General features: G+C 43.9%; 1 protein-coding gene across 1 annotated transcript in view; it reads right to left on the reverse strand.

Moving 5' to 3' along the window:
* Positions 1-8,136: 8,136 nt before the first annotated feature.
* Positions 8,137-19,593, reverse strand: part of ATP6V0A4 (ATPase H+ transporting V0 subunit a4) — a 32,874-nt gene continuing 21,417 nt past the window's right edge. The window contains exons 14-20 of the mRNA XM_081212247.1: positions 18,101-18,219; positions 15,574-15,790; positions 14,072-14,179; positions 12,119-12,259; positions 10,538-10,655; positions 9,018-9,192; positions 8,137-8,391 (exon numbers count right to left, since the gene is read on the reverse strand). Coding sequence (XP_081068373.1) covers positions 8,301-8,391; positions 9,018-9,192; positions 10,538-10,655; positions 12,119-12,259; positions 14,072-14,179; positions 15,574-15,790; positions 18,101-18,219 — 969 coding nt within the window. The 3' untranslated portion in view covers positions 8,137-8,300. The remainder of the gene's footprint in view (positions 8,392-9,017; positions 9,193-10,537; positions 10,656-12,118; positions 12,260-14,071; positions 14,180-15,573; positions 15,791-18,100; positions 18,220-19,593) is intronic.

A 19,593-nucleotide genomic window follows, 5' to 3' on the forward strand; every position in this document is an offset into this window, starting at 1 on the left:
TACGGCTAAAAAGGGAGAAGAGGATGATAGTAAACCAACATTTCACGAACTGAATTTGTGGCATTAGTGCTTTAAATGTTCATAGACTGCTGATATTTATTGAATATTAAGTGCATTAAGGTCCCAAGATTCAGTCCAGGTTAGCTCATGAAGAGACTTAGATATACCGGTAAGACATATGTTGTAGGGAAAGGATGTTTCCTCCCCCACCCCGGTCCTTGGCAGTTGGTGATATAGTTTATGTCCCAGGTTAATCTCTTTAGTATACCCCAGGCATAGGGAAGTGTGGCAAGACTTGTGTCTTGGCAGTCACTAATCATATAACAAGTATCTGCATTATTATTAGTGGTAGTAATATTTATTAAATTTGTATATGTATCTGTATAAGCACACTTGATCTCAGAGCAGTGTGACATTCCAGGCGTTTACCCATGGTTCAGTTTCCTCAGAATGTGCAACTGCGGAGACTGTGGTGTCATTAGGATATATGGTTTATTTACACATATATACATCCTGAGCCTACAGTAGAGGGGTGCACAGCATTAACACCCCAAAAGGGTCTTGCTTCCCCCATAGCCGCAGCTTTCGACCCCAGCAGAAATCAGGCATAGTTCTGACTCTCGGCTGCCCAGCCTGCAGCCTGCTTCTATCTTCTAGCTCACAAACCTCAACTCCATCTTTTGTCTTTTTAATAGACAGTTGAGGGAGGGAGAAGGACCGACCCATTTGCTTTCTGGCACAGAGCCACTTCCTTTTTTTAACCTTAGTGACCCAGACTTAGAGGGTCATGGCCAAGAAGCTGGTCTGGCTGTTCCAGCAATTGAATCCACTCTGGAATTAGAAGGGACTCGGCCATACTGCCTTCCGTTTCACCAAACTTACAACAACAACAACAACAACAACAACAACAACAACAACAACAACAACAATCCTATTGCAAAGAGCAAGACCCCTTTCCTCAGCTATTGCAGCTGTGCATGACACAAGGCAAGGCAGGCACAGTTTCTTCATCCTTGCCTCTAGTGATAGGGATGAGCAGCTATAGATCCTCGACCCCTTCAGACTGGTGCGAGGGGTTTTCTGGAACATGCCATTGATAAAAGTATAGTACATTAGTGGTGCATTTATACTGGACAGTCCACACATAATTCTGCTTTATCAGTTGTTCTGTGATGCTTCTCCAGCATGATCAAAATCTGGATTGGGTACTCTTTTGCAAAAAAAAATCTAATGCATTAAGCACAGTTTAAAAATCCAAATGAAGTCATCATCTCCCCTCCCTCCTTCTGCCTTGGGCAAGAACAATAGCAAGTTTCTTATAAAATGATAACTGCATGCATGTTGCTATAATTTGAAAACCTCGCAGTAACTGAAGTGACAGAAAATCACAGCAGGAACGTGGGAGTGCGGCAATGTTTAGCAGAGGTTTTATTATTTAGGATGCAATCCTGCACCCAGTTTCCAGGGCTCATAGAACTCAATATGATTTAGTTCTGAGTAAATATGCACAGGATTGCTAATGGCCATTCAATTCTTAGTTAGTTACATTTTTTAAAAAAGGAACAGAGGGAGATCTTCATGGTTCACTCATCCTGTTTAACATTCTCCCAACAGCCTTGAGAGGTAGGCTGGGCAGACAGATAGCATGTCTGGCTCAAACTTCACAGCTGAGTGTTGCTTTAAATCCAGCTCTCTCCAGCATGCTAACCAGTCTGCCACACGAGTTTATTAGTTAATACTAAGTCCTCATTTGTCAATTGAACAACTGTTCAAGCACCTGACTTGTTCTGCTTCTGCAGCAAAAGTTTCTTACCTTTCAATTACCAAATGGAGAAATTTTGTTCCCCTCTTCTTTTCAAATACACACCTTTTCGTGGGTCGATTGCGCTTGCTGCAGCTTTGTGGTGGCTTTCTTCATAGCCTGAAGTACTCCGTGCTTTAAAATCTCTGCCTCTTGTCTTGTGGGAGATTTCAGGTTTAAGATTTTTCAGAGCAATTATTACCTTGCCTTTTTTGAGAAAGTGAGCAGGTGGCTATTACACCTGCGGTATCTGAACGAGGGTATAATCATAGGCTACGTTTATCAATTCAAGGAAACACACTTCTAATGGGGATGAGGAGGCTGGATTTCCGTGAGTCACCATCACCAGCCTCCCTCCCCGCCCCACCATCACCACCTCTTGAAAAGGGCAGCGCTCACTATTGTTGACCGAAGGAAACCGGAGAAGGGACTACAGTACAATTGCAAAAGTACAAACTCCTTAGCCATCCGAATTTCCTGTTCATGCAGCTGCTTTGGGCAGCCTACTAACGAAAACTGGTGGGTTAGTCCTGGTGAACTGACGAGAAGGCCAAGCCAGCCTTAGCCTAGGGCAGCAATGGGCAACCTGTAGTCGTCCATTTCTTATTGGTCCCCAGTTACCATCAGCCTGGTGAATAGTCAAGGATGATGGAAGCTGTAGTCATAGAATTGTAGAGATGGAAGGGACCATGAGGATCATGTGCAATGCAGGAATCTTTTGCCCAATGTGGGGCTTGAACCCATGACTTGAGATTAAAAGTCTCATGCTGTATCCCACTGAGCTACACCAGCTTGACCAATGCAGCAGTAAACAGAAGAGCCACAGGTTTGATGTCCCTGCCCCATGGCAGACTGTCAGCTGGCAAGGGCAGTGATTTTTGCTGCAGCGAAATGTTTCCTTTGCATAGGAGACCCATATGTGCAAGCTAGTGAGGTGGGAAGTGTGGCAACTTCAATATGTGCCCCTAGACTTTGTTGCCTGCTTCTGTCCTATTTAATGTACTCAGCCAGGATTTTGATGAATCCGCAACCATCACTTGAGAACATGCTCACCTTTAATGGTGCCTTGCAGCCACTGTGGGACTCCAACTCCCATCAGCCCCAGACATCATGGGATGATGATGGTCATTGTCAACAGCATGTGAAGGACACCAGGATGGGAAAAGCTACTCCATGTTGTAGGACTTCCATGCATTTGAAATGTTGGGGTTTGGGAGAGATTAAACAAACTTTGTAGCAGGCCTTGGCCTTGCACACACATTCGGTTCCATCCAGCTTTCCCTCCGCTTAAAGTCCAATCCTTTGGAAATAAACCATTGCAACAAAACCTTGCAATGCCAATAAAAAGGGGGGAAGGGGGGATGTGCTGTCTGGTAGCATTGAGAGTAGCTGAGTCTAAAGTCTTGGGCTGTGTACACATTAGGTAAAAGTAAAGGTAAAGGACCCCTGACAGTTAAGTCCAGTCGCAGACGACTCTGGGGTTGCGGCACTCATCTCGCTTTACTGGCCAAGGGAGCCGGCGTTTGTCCGCAGACAGTTTTTCTGGGTCATGTGGCCAGCATGACTAAGCCGCTTCTGGTGCAACACGACACCGAAACCAGAGCAGCGCACAGAAACGCCGTTTACCTTCCCGCCGGAAACGGTACCCATTTATCTACTTGCACTTTGACGTGCTTTCGAACTGCTAGGTTGGCAGGAGCAGGGACCGAGCAACAGGAGCTGAACCCACCGCGGGGATTCAAACCGCCGACCTTCTGATCAGCAAGCCCAGGAGGCTCAGTGGTTTAGACCACAGCGCCACCAGTGTCCCTGTGTACACATTACTGGCTTAAAATTCTGCTAGCTTTTTGTTTTGCTCAATTTGGATCAAAACTGCTTTTGGGGGTGTGTGGAATACACATCAAAACACAGTATTCCATAAGAAACTACAGGGCAGATACAGGACTGCAGCTAAATTTTGCGCCACAAAGTTCAGAGAAGCGTGATTTTCAAAGGACGGCTATGTTTCCATTTTCGTATTGTTCCAGAAAGCATAAAGTTACTAAATCTGAATAAAATTTATCCCCCACCCTTACTATGGATGTACAAAAGGCCTCTGGTTCAATCCCTGGTATCTCCAGGTAGGGCTAGGGATGTCCATTACCTGAAACCCTGGGAGCTCCTGCCATTCAGTGTAGGCGAACTGAGCTAGATGTCTTGATGGTCTGTTTCAGGATAAGGCAGGTCAAATAACAGAAATGGGATATCCCTTTTCACTCTGCCTTTCTACCCCCTTCGTGTGGTATTTCTTCTTTGCAGATTGTGTTCTGGAAGATCAGGGATATCGAGCAAGAACAGAGGGACAACACGGAAGAATGAAACCCTTTTAGACCTGCTACCTGACCACCCGGTTCGTTGGCTTTCCCAAAGATTTAGGCGGCGGCAGGAGGTCTGGTTAGCTGCCAGCTAGTGTAGACAATATTGATTCTGACTCGGTATAAAGCAGCTTCCACCGTTCCACATTTATTTAGCAAGATTTATATACAGCTTACTAAATAGGTTCACATGAAATGGTATAAAATATGGAAGATGGCAACAAAACCAGACTTGTGAAGGCATAATGAGTGGTATTCAACTATGTAGAGTAGACCCATCGAAACAGATGAACATTACTAATGTAGGGCTATTAAGTTCAATAGGTCTACTTTGAGTAAAACCTAGTTGGGTAACACCCAATAAATACAGGGAGGAATTCAACAAAGCGCTGTGGATAGTCGTTCCATCAGCACAAGCTTTTCAGCTTCACAGACGGAACAACCTGCCTTCTCCCTGCCATGCTTTTTGGGGGGTTCAGCTGATCTCCACCTGATCCAATTTTGAGGGGCCCTGGGGACACACAAGGGGAGGAGAGAAGGGAAAGCCACATGGCACTAGCAGAATTCTTTGCATGGGCTCCCACTAACAGGAATAATAAACTGAATGCCGCCCGTAGATAAAGTCAACAGGCTTCAAAAACAAATGTACATAATAAAATGCAATGGTTGAGTAGGCTTGCTTAAATGAAGTTTTTAGCAGACATCGAAAACAGTATAATGAAGGCCCTGTCTAATATTGTTAAGGAGGGAGTTCTAGAAAAACAGGTGCTGCCACACTGAACAGTTCATTTATTGCAAGTATGGAACAAATATTATGTGGCACTTTATAAAAGCGCTAATCCCATATAAAAGAGTTTCCAGAGGGGTGACTGTGATAGACTGTGTCTGCAAAAACAGCAGAATCTTGCAGCACCTTAAGTTGGTTATAAATGTGTTCATCTTTCAGGTGCAATAGGGCTATTGATTTATCTTATTCAAAGAGGGAAGAGAAGAGAGGAAGTATTTGTTTCTGGTCTGCAGCTGGTAAGTCCTCTTTTTTACATCTACATTTAATAGTTTATGATCCAGATCAGACTGTTCCTCATGGTGATGTGTGGGAAAATCTCCAGCTAGTTTAATGTTAAGCTGTGGAACAATTAAGATAATATGCAGGTTCTTACAATGAAGTTATGTTTACATGCTGAAAACACTCAGTCATTCCTGAATCCTGTTTGTGTTCTTCAGTTGCCAGGATAAAGAAATGTGATCTTGTAAGAGGATTACTGGCCATTTGGTAACCTGATCAACTTCAATATCTAAACATGCTTTTGGGGGGTAAAATCTTCATGAGTTGGCAAGAGAGACAGCCACACCTGAGTTGGTTTTGAGCAATTTATTCATTTATCCTACCAAATCAATGAACAAGCAGTTTTGACTTTCTAATGAAAATACATAGGACGTTTCAACAGCTGTCTTCCATGGAGAAATAAAAGTTTAACACTAGGATATGAAGCTATATCCACACAGTATTATTCTGCGAGTAGAGAAGTAATGGCTTGTTGAAGCCCTTGGTTTTTGTCAATGGGTTTCCACATGCCACATGATAGTTCATGTGTGTTACCACCAGATGCCATAAATATTATGAAGAGAGGGTTTCAAATGAGATGGGATCCCTGGATCCCTAACTGTACACTAGTCTGCGGAAGAGCAGGAAATGAAAGATAGGAGTCTGTTAGCTCTCGACCTAGGAGTAGCTACCAAGAATTATGTCCCTATTAAACACAGTAATACCTACTTCTGCTTATAGGAGGTATGATGTTGTGCAGGGTTACATAGCCGGGATTTGAACACCAGAAATGTCAATTTTGGCAAATTACCTAAAAAGGTAAAGGTACAGGTACCCCTGACCGTTAGGTCCAGTGGCGGACGACTCTGGGGTTGTGGCGCTCATCTTGCTCTATAGACCAAGGGAGCCAGCAGACAGCTTCCGAGTCATGTGGCCAGCATGACTAAGCCGCTTCTGGCAAGCCAGAGCAGCACATGGAAACGCCATTAACCTTCCCGTTGGAGCAGTACCTATATATCTACTTGCACTGCGTGCTTCCGAACTGCTAGGTTGGCAGGAGCTTCAGTTTTGCTTTTAGATTTTTACAAAAAAAGCTCAACAACTTTGTCCACCCCACCCCCCTCAAAAAACTATGGCAAGCCTAGGATACAAGTTCCTCATCCTTGTCTAATGGAAATATAGTAAAGGTTTGATGTGCCTTTAAGAGTTATGCAGAAGGGAGAAGAATATTGGCAGGTTGCTTCTCCCATCATTGCAGCCCAACAGCAGGGAAAGCTGCAACTTCTGAGCTTGTTTCTAGTCTATGCAGTTACTTAGGTTATAGTTGCTTGACTTCTATAGCTAAGCACTAGATATGGATAAAGCCACCTGGTTCCACTCTGGAAAAGATTCTGCAGGCCTAGCCTTTTATGAACTTTCTGACTGATCCATAACCTGCTTGAGATTCCAGATTGGATGTTTCTTCTGCAGAACTCCCTAAGGCACAGCGGGTTTTGCTGAGCTCTCCAGATGCTTAACAAGCATTGTCGCTATGCTGGCCATGTACAAATGCCTCCTGGACCAGCAAGATGCTCTAACAGCATCACCTATGACACCAGCCAGGCGTTCTCTGTCTGAGCAAGCCTTGGGCAGCAACTTACAATGCCAGAAAAGAATGCACTGGATTGCTCTGTCCTTGCATGACATGACACACTGATGTCACTGCAACACAGGCAGCTTAATCTGCATATATAGTACTCCTGAATCCTGCTGTGCAAGGAAAGGATTTCTGAACTCTCAATGAAATTGTCCAGTTGCCATTAAATCGTCCAGCAGAAATGCAAATCCGCCAGCCATTTCAATTTGTAGCAGAGTTCCCTAGCATCCCTTGCTAACCAGAAGTGCATGTTATTACTGTACTGGATTTTGGGGAGCCAAAATCTATAGGAGGCATCACACTTTGGTCTTGCAGTTCAACACAAGTCTGCCTCCTGGCTGGGTGTGGCACAGCAGAAAAGCATGTTGCACAGCAAAGTTGGGAAGTATTACATTTGCAGAAACCAAGGTCCTAGTTCTCATTGAGATGGCAAATCTATGTCTGGGCTGTACCACTTCAGAATACAGAAGAGAGCTCAGATGCTTAAATGCTCCTCTATACAACAAATGTGCCCTGCACCTTGAAAACTGGCAGGATGGGCAAGGGCTAGGCTAGAATGCTTTCCCCTGACATTAAGGGCCAAACTACATATTGCATTGGGAGCTGCCTCTTTTGAACCCTCAATGCTTTTATTATTTTGCAAAAGCAACTATGGGGACTCACAGGAGGGGATCCCAATTTGGATCAGACCCCCAGTCATCCAATTGTGATTACTCACAGAAAGAAAAGCTTGCAGGCTGAAACATTTAAGTCCCATGTGGCTAATGGATCCCCAAGGGTGGGTGAGGATCTGTGTCACTGTTGAGGAGGGTCAGTCACTATCCCCCATATGCCCTGACCTTGCAGCTGCTTTTTAGAAAAAGAAAATTTCAACAGGGGCTCCAAACATGAAACTCCATTGCAACATATCCTTGGCCCTTAGTCTTTTATGTCGACCAGTCTTTTTCCACCTGTGGGTCCCCAGATATTGTTGAACTACAACTCCCATCACCCCTAGCTAGCAAGGCCAGAGATCAGGGATGATGGGAGTTGTAGTCCAACAACATCTGAGGACCCACAGATTGAGAACCACTGATGTAGACGGTCCAGTCCCCCCATGTTTGTATGGAGGAGAATCCAATCGTGTGTGTCTCCATACCTGCAATCTGAAATGGAACATAAACTTGTTTACGACTTTGCTAGGTCCAAATTGCAGATTCCTTTCGCATGGAGCAGAGTAACATTGAACAAAATGAGTGCAGAGGTGAAAGAAACCTTGGGTGGTACATCTTTCTTTTTAAATAAACCACTGACTCACGTGTTTGTTTGTTTTTACAATGGTTTATAGAGGGAAATATTGTGAAGTATTCCTGAAGCTGAACAACTTTCCCTTGCGGCTGGAGGAGGAAGAAGCTAATCTTGAGAGTTAGGAAGAAGAGGAGAAGCAATCTTGAAAGTTTTAGATCTCCATGCTGTAAGTGGGTTTCAGTCTTCTGTTCGCTCTATGATGGCTTTAAAGGAGAATGGTACAAATGCATATCCTGCCCCAGAGTAGAATTTGTTCTGGAACTCCACCCTAATGGAAGGGGAAAGAAAGGTATGTCAAATAAACAGGGTTCTGTGTTCAGTGAGTGGTTAGTTTAATCTAACTCAGCAGTTCTCAATTAGCCAAGTAGAAGCCAGTCCTTTGTTTTTCAAAAGCCAAGCCATGGACCCCCCTACCTACGGCTATGGTAGTTTTTGTTATGTGAATGGTGCCACAGACCCACTGGGTGGGTTACACAGACCCCCTGAGGTCTGTGGACCACTGGTCAAGTTTATTATTTCTATCCTAAGGTAAAGGGACCCCTGACCATTAGGTGCAGTTGTGACCGACTCTGGGGTTGTGACGCTCATCTCGCTTTATTGGCCGAGGGAGCTGGCATACAGCTCTCTCTCTGGAGATCCGATATAAGGTAGCAGATCTACTCCTTGGTAGCAATGTGTATCACCGATCACCTCCGCCTATGCTCAACTTGTATAATTGTAAATAAACTAAACGTTTCAAGAAACGCCACAACTCTCCCAAGTTCTCTCCTGCAGGAGAGTATCACTGAGCCAACTGGGGATGTGGGGAAACCACAGCGATACATTTGCAAACTACTTCCTTTTGTTATTTCTTTGTCAACCCTTTTCCTACTCAAATGCACCCAGGCTACCTACCAGTGAAGTCTCAGGGCATGCAGGAAGGCAGAGAGGCCCTCCATGATCAGTAAAATGGCTACAGTCAGAGCTGCAAAGACGGCAAAGAGGACGAAGATTACGATGAGTCCTATCCAGTTGCCACTTGAGTGGAATGAGATGATCAGCACCTGGCCCCAGAGGACCTCTGAGAGCTCTGGAGAAGAAGAGAAGTTTGGATTTGATATCTCGCTTTATCACTACCCAAAGGAGTCTCAAAGCGGCTAACATTCTCCTTTCCCTTCCTCCCCCACAACAAACACTCTGTGAGGTGAGTGGGGCTGAGAGACTTCAGAGAAGTGTGACTAGCCCAAGGTCACCCAGCAGCTGCATGTGGAGGAGTGGGGAAGCGAACCCGGTTCACCAGATTACAAGTCCACCGCTCTTAACCACTACACCACTCTGGGGGGAAGAGATTACAGAGGCAAATGTCACGCAAGAAACAGCCATGAACAGCAAGACAATAAAGACCATTCTGGCAGGAGATCCCCCTAATAAGAGTAAGTCACAGCTCCCCTCTGTTCCCCCCACCCCCATGAAGGCCAGAACCTGTTTTAGCCAGAGGGCCGAATTCCTTTCTGGGCAACCTCCCAGGGGCCACATGCTAGCAGTGGATGGAGCTTCAACCTTTGTAATACAACAATATCTGCCACTTTCTACTTTCTTTGTTGATGAACCAGTGCCGTTATTTTTCCTGTCTAGGGCTCTGTTCTTAAAGAGTGCGCCCAACCAATATTGAACGTGATGGCATCACAGCTCTGTAACTGATCAGAACTGGCTTTCCAATGACATCACCAAGAGTGAACAAAGCCAACTCCGAGCGAGGGCACTGCTCCCTGCATCAGTCATTTGGTTGAACCCAGTCAGCTGGACCACTGATCACCCTCAGACTATGTGGGTGAACCTCCTCTCAATACAAGCACCACCAAATTGCCCCAGAAGGGTGGTGGTGTTTTCTTGGCAATGCCCAAAACATTGAAAAAACACTCCCCATCTTTAGGCTCACTTTTAGCTTAAATGCGCCTGTGGGTGGTATTCAACTAAGGTTTGCTTAGAGTAGACCTGTTGAAATCAATGAACATGGATAAGTTAGATCCATTCATGTCGATGACTCTATTCTGAGTAAAACTTAGTTGAATGCAGTATGACCTTCCTTGTACATTGTCACTGAGTTCCTAATAATCTGCTGGTGGTTCAAAGAATCTCTGGGAGGGATGAGGAACCTGTGGCCCTCCAGATGTTGTTGGACTGAGTTTCATCAAGGGCTGATGGGAACTGGAGTCCAGCAATGCTTGGTAGTTACCAGGTTCCCAACACCTACTCTGCAGAGATGCCTAGTATTAGTATTCTCTCATCCCATGCCAAAACAGGTTCAATCCCTGTAAGGGACAACTGCATATTCCTGCACTTCAAGAGGTTGGATTAGATGATCGTCAGGCTCCCTTCCAACTCTGCGATTCAGAGACATAAAACACAGTGAGCACCACAAATGAAAAACTCACGTGCATGAGCCAAGCTCAGCGCCCAGAGCCGAAGGTACGAAGCTGTGTTGGAAATGCAACCCAGGCAATATTCGATGGTGTGAATAGCCTGGTGAACAAAGACGTCTCCAAAGTTGAACTGAAAGAGATTTTAAAGGGGGGAAATGACATCTATATTGTGGCCAGGAGCACCCAAAGAACTACATAACCAAGGATTTGGCACAGAAGAATCGAAATTGCACAATGTACTATTGAAAAGCAATAAGAAAACATTACCAAAGGTTTACAATCTCTTATTAGATTGGGACCTACAAGAAGAAGAAGTTAAAGAGGTGATGGTAAAGTGGGCTCAAGACATCGGCCATACGATATATTTGGAACAGTGGGAAAGGCTCTGGGGTATAGATATTAGGTTCACCGCTTGCTACACCATAAAAGAAAACTTCAAGAAAACGTTTTTCAGGTGGTACCTAACACCATCAAAGCTTGCCAAAATTTATAAACAGAAGTCTAATTTATGATGGAAATATGGAAAAATGGAAGGAACATTGTTCCATATCTGGTGGAGCTGCGAAAAAACCAAGACCTACTGGGGTATGATTCATGAAGAACTTGAAGATCAAAATTTAAAAATTGCAATGATAGTATCGAATCTATAAGATAAGGAAGTAGAGATGTTTTTTTGGGGGGGGGTCAAAGGGTGTGGTGGTGGGAAGATACGGGGGTGGGAAGTATTTACGTGTATGTGTATGTAAATAGTCGCCTTATTTTTGTATGTTTTTGCACCTGTAGGGTGCGTTTCTCTTTTTCTGTATTATTAAAAATTAATAAATAAAAAAAATTAAAAACTACATAACCGGTTCTCCGCTAAATATTTTGGATTTGTTTTTCAAACAAAACACCTGCTACCAATACTCCCTTCATTCTTTAATCACACTAATGCTGTTGGCTTTTCATCTACATTTGGATCCAACTGGACACCATGTTGAATTAAGACAGACCCTTTCAAATCTGCAATGGTGTGCGTGTGTGTGTGTTCTAGAATTCCTGAGCAACGTTGGAGACAAAGCTGCTAGTGTCTGCTTGTATATCTCTAGCTATATAGATGTGTGTATATATATATACACAGGATAACGGCCCTTTGACAGTGATGCCATATAACCTCTGCAAGCAATTCTTCAAACACTTTGGCTGAAAGTGGCCTACATGCTGTGTGAAGAGGCGCCTCCTTTTGTCTGTCCTGAAGCTCACATTAATCAGCTTCATGACGCATTGATAAACAAAAAAAACAAAACAAAACAAATGCAGTCTCATGTTAGTAACTGTACATCAGTGCATGGTTAGTTTATTAATGTTCATTGGATTGTTTTATTGAATATATGCAAAACAGTAGAATCGGCTTCAGGGGAGGACCCCGGGTTCTAGTGCTATGAGGGAGAAAAACAAACCCTGTCCCAATTCACTTTCCCCACAGCATACATAATTTCCTGCATCCCTTTCTTCTTAACTAAAAAGCCTCAAAATGCAGAAACCATGTCCCCTCCCCCATAGGGGAGTTTCTCCAGCCCTACCTCTTCCTCCCCTACTTTTGCTTGTCCCTACCTCTTCCTCATGGTCCTCATGCCCGCCATGGTGACCGCCATCACTGTGGTCTTCTTGGACTGGCTTCTTAGGATAGTCAGACTTAATGATCTCCACCTCAATATCCCCAGTGGGGCTCTCCGACAGCTCAGGTGAAGCCAGCTTAAGAGAAGCAAAACAGAGAACAACTTTTGTCAGTGTACGTGGGTCTCCAAAACGAGCAGATCCAGCAAAAGGTAAGACTTTTTTTTTTGCAGAAATAGTTTTTTAAAATAATAATATTTCATCTAAATCACAGGTTGGTACCCCCATTCAGCCCAAGGCCCCCTAATTCTTGTGATCAAGCTTCCAGGACCTGCCTGCCAGGGGTGGGCTGGGCAATGGATAATAATATAATAATTTATTATTTATACTTCGCCCATTTGGTTGGGTTTCCCCAGCCACTCAGGGCAGCTCCCAACAGAATATTAAAAACATAATAAAACATCAAACATTAAAAACTTCCCTAAACAGGGCTGCCTTCAGATGTCTTCTAAAAGTCAGATAGTTGTTTATTTCCTTGACATCTGATGGGAGGGCGTTTCACAGGGCGGGTGCCTCCACTGAGAAGGCCCTCTGCCTGGTTCCCTGTAACCTCACTTCTCAGTGAGAAGGCCCTCGGAGCTGGACATTTCAGTGTCTGGGCTGAACAATGTGGGTGGAGACGCTCCTTCAAGATGCAATTCTTACCTCAGTGCAGTTGGCTACATTATAGCCCCTTAAAGACAAGAGCTTTCAACACACACACACACACACACACACACACACACACACACACACACGGCAATCAGGCAGAAGCAGTCAAGCTAGGTCTGGAGAAGGTCTGATGGGGAGCTTGTCCTGAGGAGAAACCTGAGAGCTGGATAGAGGAACCAGGAGGTTCTCATTTGACCCCTGAGTCTGAGGCTCCCCAGTCCTGGTTTAAAGAGACTATATCCTTTGATTGCACAGTAATCAACCGATTTCTATATACATGCATCAGGCAATCCATTTTTCTGTCGCCTCACTGTCAAAATTTTCACCAGACATCAATTTCACATCTTAACAAGCTACAAAAAAGGTTCTTATTATTGAATAAGGCTTTGGCTGACAAATGGGCTCATTAGTAGTCAGTTGCTATGGGGAATGTCTAAATGTACTTTAGATGGCGAAACAATGAATTACAGGGCAGTGAAAATAATCTTTGAATGGAATCACCACCCATCTAAGAAATTAATACTGCATATATTGTGGCGGGGTGGGGTGGAGGGGAACCAGGCACTTGTTAGCAAGTCTCTTCCAGTGGTTTAATGTTTGGGTTGCATTATAATAGTTTTCAAATGGACTGAATTCAGAAAGCTGCTTTTTATATGAGCAAGAGCGGACTGCGGCCTAGCAGACAGAAAGTTAGAGAAGCGGACTCAGCCTTTTGTTCAAAAATGAAGCTTATTGCATAGCTATTGGTTAAGCCACCATCTTTCAGCTAAGACCACCTCAATGGATAGCCTATATATTACTGATGCTACGCTGCTGCATAAACTTGTGAGTTTTAACTCTGCTAATAGGGCTTTCTCCTGCTGAATGGATTGCAAACCCCTGTGCTTTAGAAACAGGCGCCAGCCATTTTTCCTTTGTTGTTAATCCACACAAGCCGGGTGTCTAGAAGATTGGTATAATTGATAGATCCTCTTTTCAATTCCAATCAGTCTGGTTGATCACCTATCGCAGATGCTGTAGCAGCAGATTCCCTCCACTGGAAAGGGGTTGGATTAGTTGAATTACAAGGTTTCTTCCAGTACTACAATTCAGTGCTTTCAGAACCTGGTTTTCTAATGACTTGCAAACCATGAGATCTGCAAATCTTTGCTACAAAATCTCCAGCTCATCTCACTCAACCCAAGACTGCCTTTACCTCTAGCCAGGAGGCCAAATGTCTCAAGAGACCTTTATTCTTACCATACGCTGAGCTCTCTGGTGATTGGCTCGAAGGATGAAAGGTTTAATCAAAAGCATCCAAGGAACAGAAATCAGGGCAAAAATTACCAGGAAGGTTTGTACTTCTTGCTACAAGGAAGGAAGGAAATAAGATAGTTAGATAAGCAATACACACCACCCACCCACACCTGCTTAAAGGAAAATTCGGTGTCAGTTATCTTTTTTCAAAAATGCAATTCTGCTGTGATATTGGAAAATAACACACTGGCTCACCGAGAGCTCCAATTCTGAGTGGTTTAATACTCAACCCCTCTTGCCAAGGAACTCTGGGAATTGTAGGTCTGGAGGAACGCTACAATTCACACGCTATAGTTCCCAGGATTCTTGGGGTGTGTGAACCATGATTGTTTAAAGTGGTATGATACTGCTTTAAATGTATGGTGCAGATGAGCCCCATGTAAGGAAGTTTATTTTACCTTGAGGGAAGGAGCTATGATTTGGCAATACAGTTTTGTTAAAAGAAATGGCCCTATGTGTTCTGAAAAACTCAACTATTCTGGCTGAAGATCAATGAAATTGCTATTTGAGAAACAGAAACATACCCTGGGAAACCACTGAACGCTGAAGCTGCCTTACCAACATGATTAATTAGGACTCTTTGGGGAAATGTTTCGCAACTTTCAAACTGTGCTTTGATTTAAGATGGTTTGCCATGCATGCTGCCTGTATTCTCCTTCCTCAAGAGCGTGCTCATAAATCAAGAGCATTTGCCAACCTGCTACTTGCAAGCTCATGTATGTACTTTTAATTTGTAACCTGGAACTGAGTGATTCTGTGCCATTTACAGGGCACATAAAAGTCTGTCGTGAAATGGGCTGGGTTGTTTTGTTCTCATTTTCATTACTCTGAGATTAAGCTTTCTGAACAAAATGAAGTTTATCTGTTTCACCTGAAGTCTCTGCTTGCCTGCTTTCTCAACATCTCGTTTTTATAAGGCAAGAACCCCTTTTCCAGTACTGGCAGATCCAGGGCTCTACAGCAGGAAAATATACCGTTTCCAACACACAGAGCTACATTAGGGTGGCCATATTTCAAAAATAAAAACCAGCAGCTTTTCTTCTTCTTCTTTTTACAAAAACCCCCACAATTTTTCAATTGCCTAAGATCTAGGACAAAGCACCACCTTTCAGAAATTCCCCCTGGACATCAATTCTGCCTTTGAAATCTCAGTAATGTCCGGAAAAATCTGGCAGCCCTAAGCTACATTAGACTCTGAATCCTCCTTAGTCCATGACAAATAGTCAAAAATAACCCTAAACCAGCCTTCCAAACCTGGTGCCCCTCAAATATTTTAGACTAAAACTCCCATCAGTCTCAGCCAGAATTTTATCTTAAGTTAATTTGTGAACCTGCACCCCACCCTCGGTTATTTAAAAAAAAGGTTAGCATATAAAAATCTACGCTTGGCTAAAGTGTACTTCCTCAAGAACAAAGTTCTTAGCAAAAGAGAAAGGAGACCATACCTGATGCACATACAGAGGAGCATTTGTCTCATCACTGTAACTGAACAGAAACATGTTGATAAAATGGATGAGGATGCTTGGGGCGTCTTGGGCGTCAGCAACACCGTATTGGCACCACTTGAAAATAATCATGAAAACCAGGTAACCAAACAAGCAGAGGATGAAAATCATCTGTGGGATGAACTGCAGGATGATGTTGAGGGTTTGCCTGAAATATCTGGGAAGACAGGAGCCAAGAGAAGGAAAAAACATCAGTGTGGAAGCGAAGAGAGTTTGCAGCAGCGTCCCACAGTGTGGTGTCCTCCAGACATTATTGGACTCCTCCCATCATTCCTCTTGGCCATTGGCTATTCTAGATGGAGATGATGGTGGGAGTTGTAGGCCTACAACATCTAGAAGGCAGCCTGTTGGAGAAAGCTGATTTACAGGATGATGTGGAAGGAAGGAGGACAATCGGGCCATATTAAATCACCAGTTGGTTTATTCTGGTAAGGTGAAGCCACCAGACAGTGCTGGATTACTAAATAGGCCTATGGGCCTTTTAGGAGCCCCGCGACAACCGATCAAAATAATACTGATTTGATCTTGAAATAAAATTACAATCCAGCTTTCTTGATTGTTAGCTTTACATACATCTATATTCAATGGCTCCCCCCCCCCACATATGCCTTGCTCTCACTTTTTGCCAGCTTAAATGAAGTCTAGTGCAACCGTTTCTAACAGTCAGTAAAAACAGGAAGCCAAGATAAGGCAGATTGCTTCCTAGGTGCTTCTGTTGTAATACATCAGACTGTGGCCAGCAAAGATAGGAACACCCTGCTTCTGCAAAGTACCAGATACTACCGATCTTGCAAAGTACTTGGAAAACAAGTGACACGTGGATTGCTCTTTTCAACTGTACCCAATGGAGGAAGAAGAGGCTGCAATCGTTTGGTCAAGCAAGACTGAGCCAGCATCTTCTGTTGAGAAAAAGTCTCTCTACTAAGCCCATCCTGTACAATGTGAACGTGAAGGGCAAGCACATGGTCATGCAGGTTGACTTCAATGTCCCAATGAAGGACAACAAATTAACCAACCACCAGAGATTCAGGGCAGCTGTCCCAACCATCAAGCATTGCTTGGACCACAGAGATAGGTCTGTGGTACTGATGAGTCACCTGGGGTGATTTGGTGGAGTTCCTATGCCTGAGAAATTCTCCTTGCAACCTGTAGCCGCAGGACTTTGACAGGGATGCCTTGTTCCTGGAAGACTGTGTGGGTTCAGAGGTGGAAGCAGCTGATTCTGATCCTGAAACTAGCTCAGTCACTCTTCAGGGAAACCTCTGATTCCATGCAGAAGAGGAAGGGAAAGGGGAAGATACTGAATCAAGGCTGATTCAGCAAAGGTAGATGATTTCAGAGCATCACTTTCTAAACTAGGAGATGATTTTATCATTGGTGCTTTCGGAACTACACAGAGAGCTCACAGTACCATGGTTGGGTTCAATCTACCTCAAAGCTGCTGGTTTCCTGATAAAGAAAGAACTTGAATATTTTGCTAAAGCTCTAGAGCAGCTTTTCTCAACCTTGGGTCACCAAATGTTGAACTAGAACACCCATCATTCCTAGCTAGGATGGCCCGTGGTCAATGATGATGGGAGATGTAGCTCAAAAACATCTGGGGACCCAAGGTTGAAAAACGGCTGCTCTAGAAAGTCCAGAGTGACCCTTCCTACCAATCTTTGGAAGTGCTGAAGTTCAAGATAAGATTCAGCTGACCCCAAACATACTGGATCAAGTCAATGAGATGATAATTGGTGGTGGGATGGCTTTCACCTTCCTGAAAGTGCTCAACAACATGGAGATTGGTGATTGTTTGTAAGAAGAAGAAGAATTTGTTGGAGGAAAGCAGTATGCTTCCTTCTCTTAAGGTTCTAATTAATGCATGTGTTGTTTTAAACAACCAGAGGACACTGCTTATGTAGCAATCTAGCCAGAATTTTCTTGTAACCCCTCTGTTTAAGTTAACTCCACCCCTAAAAGCTGAGTCGTCTTGTTTGCTATTCCTCCAGAAAAGATGTCTGCTATTTCTCTCCTGTCTCCACCCATCTTGCAAATAGTTCCTGCATGAATAAAGCCTTTAAACTCCAGAAACTGCAAGTCATTATTCCAATCTGATGCCTTGACCAAATCACTAAGAAGGTAGCTTTACTTCCTGCAATCTTAAAATACTGGTCAGTCTGGAGTGGTAATTAAGGGAGCCTCTCTTGGCAGAGTTTAATTAATTCAGTCTCTCAGCAACACTGAGGAGTGAAGCCCAACATTCTCCTACATGAGGGATACGGACACTGAAGATATGGTCAAATGAAAATAGGGAGAGCAAAGAGATCACAAATGAAGAACCAAGGCATCTGGGCCTGGGAAACAGCAAGATCTCCAAGGCAGAACAGCAAAAAAAAGGATTCCAGTTCAGGAAACCTACAATTGAATCACAGTTGTATACTACAACAAGCAACATATAAATTAAGCATGGGACATTTAAACTTACATGTAGTTGAAGAGACTGAGTATTACCCCAAAGACCATGTGTGTGATTCCCATGACAACAGACATCTTCATTTTGTAGGAGTTTAAAAACGTCAACTTGTTGCTTGCAATGTTCCAGATCTTGGAGAAACAGGAAAGAAGACATGTGAACATAATGAAAGTTGTAAGTAAGGGCCTGTCAGGCCACGAGATTATAAACACAGAAGGCTTTACCCCTCTAATCTTAAAAGAAGTGCCATTCATCCAATCCATGCCACCCCCTGCATCCTGGACACTGAGATGGGAGCAGCATGGGGTGGGTGTTGTAGCAGTGCTGTTCTGGCAGCAATACTGCTGCTCTCCAGAACCAGGATAGAGTGGGGCGAAGAGGAGGCAGCAAGGTCAACGGAGAGCTGGGTTTGGGGGCAGAAGCACCCTGCAGATGTACATGCCCGTGAGGGATCATAGCCCCAAACTAGGGAGAAATTCAATCTGATTTGCATTTAAAAGTAAATTGGTTGAATCCAAAACAGTATGCAAACCAAAACACAGATATGCTTTGAAATTTGCGCTTATCTGAATTTTGTGGTGCAGGTCTCCAATATTTGCATATATTAAAGGAAAGTGCGTATTAAAATGAATGCAGTAGTCAAAATTGCATTAATGATGTTAGGGGGAATTGCTTTGTAAAAAGGTGAGTCAAAACTGCATACAAAAATGTCTCTTTGAGGAGAAATTCGTACCAAAACGGTAACTGATTTTCGTGAAGATATATTTTTTTAAAAAAATGCAAAATTGCCTCAGAAATGCAGAGAACTGAATTTAAGACCAGAAAGCCGAGAAATGGGGAGAAGAGAAACTGACAGGTCCTCCCATCTCTGCCCCTCGACCTCACCGCCCGCGCTCGCCCCCCAATCCTGATGAATGACAGGATCACTGCCAGCAGAAGGGCCTGCCTCTAGCTTCACACATTCCCTTCATAGGGCCCCTTTCCCACTAATGCTGAACACAATCAGTCACTGGTGATGTTATCCTAGCATTCACTGAGCATGTGAGAGGGGAGGTGCTGAATGCATATTCCTCGTGTATGTTTCTCCACTGTTTTCAATTGTACTGTTTGTGTCTTGGTAAACCTATGGACCAGTCTGGCTGAAATAGGCAAATATGACTGATGGACTGAAACAGGATGAGGCCTATGCAGCGCCACCCAAAGTCTGCCGCTGTATGACTGCCGCTAGAAGGGTCTCCAAGGAGGAGGGTTTACTTGCAACCAAGGCTGCCATCTAGTGACCAGATACTTGGCCAACACCATTAAGACGTTAATTGGGAAGCTCTCTCCTGCTTGCTTCAAATAGCCTCAACAAGGTGGAGTTCTTTTGATGGGAGGCAGCAATGATGTGGGAAAGAAAATGGGGGGAAATTCGCTACTCCATTGTTCCATTTCTAAAATGTTAACCAGCATCAGTTAATGCAGAATGCAGATTGACATTTCCAATTTACAGTGCCATTGTTTCC

Source organism: Podarcis bocagei, assembly GCF_964188305.1.
Source record: "Podarcis bocagei genome assembly, chromosome: 10".
Taxonomy (NCBI): domain Eukaryota; kingdom Metazoa; phylum Chordata; class Lepidosauria; order Squamata; family Lacertidae; genus Podarcis; species Podarcis bocagei.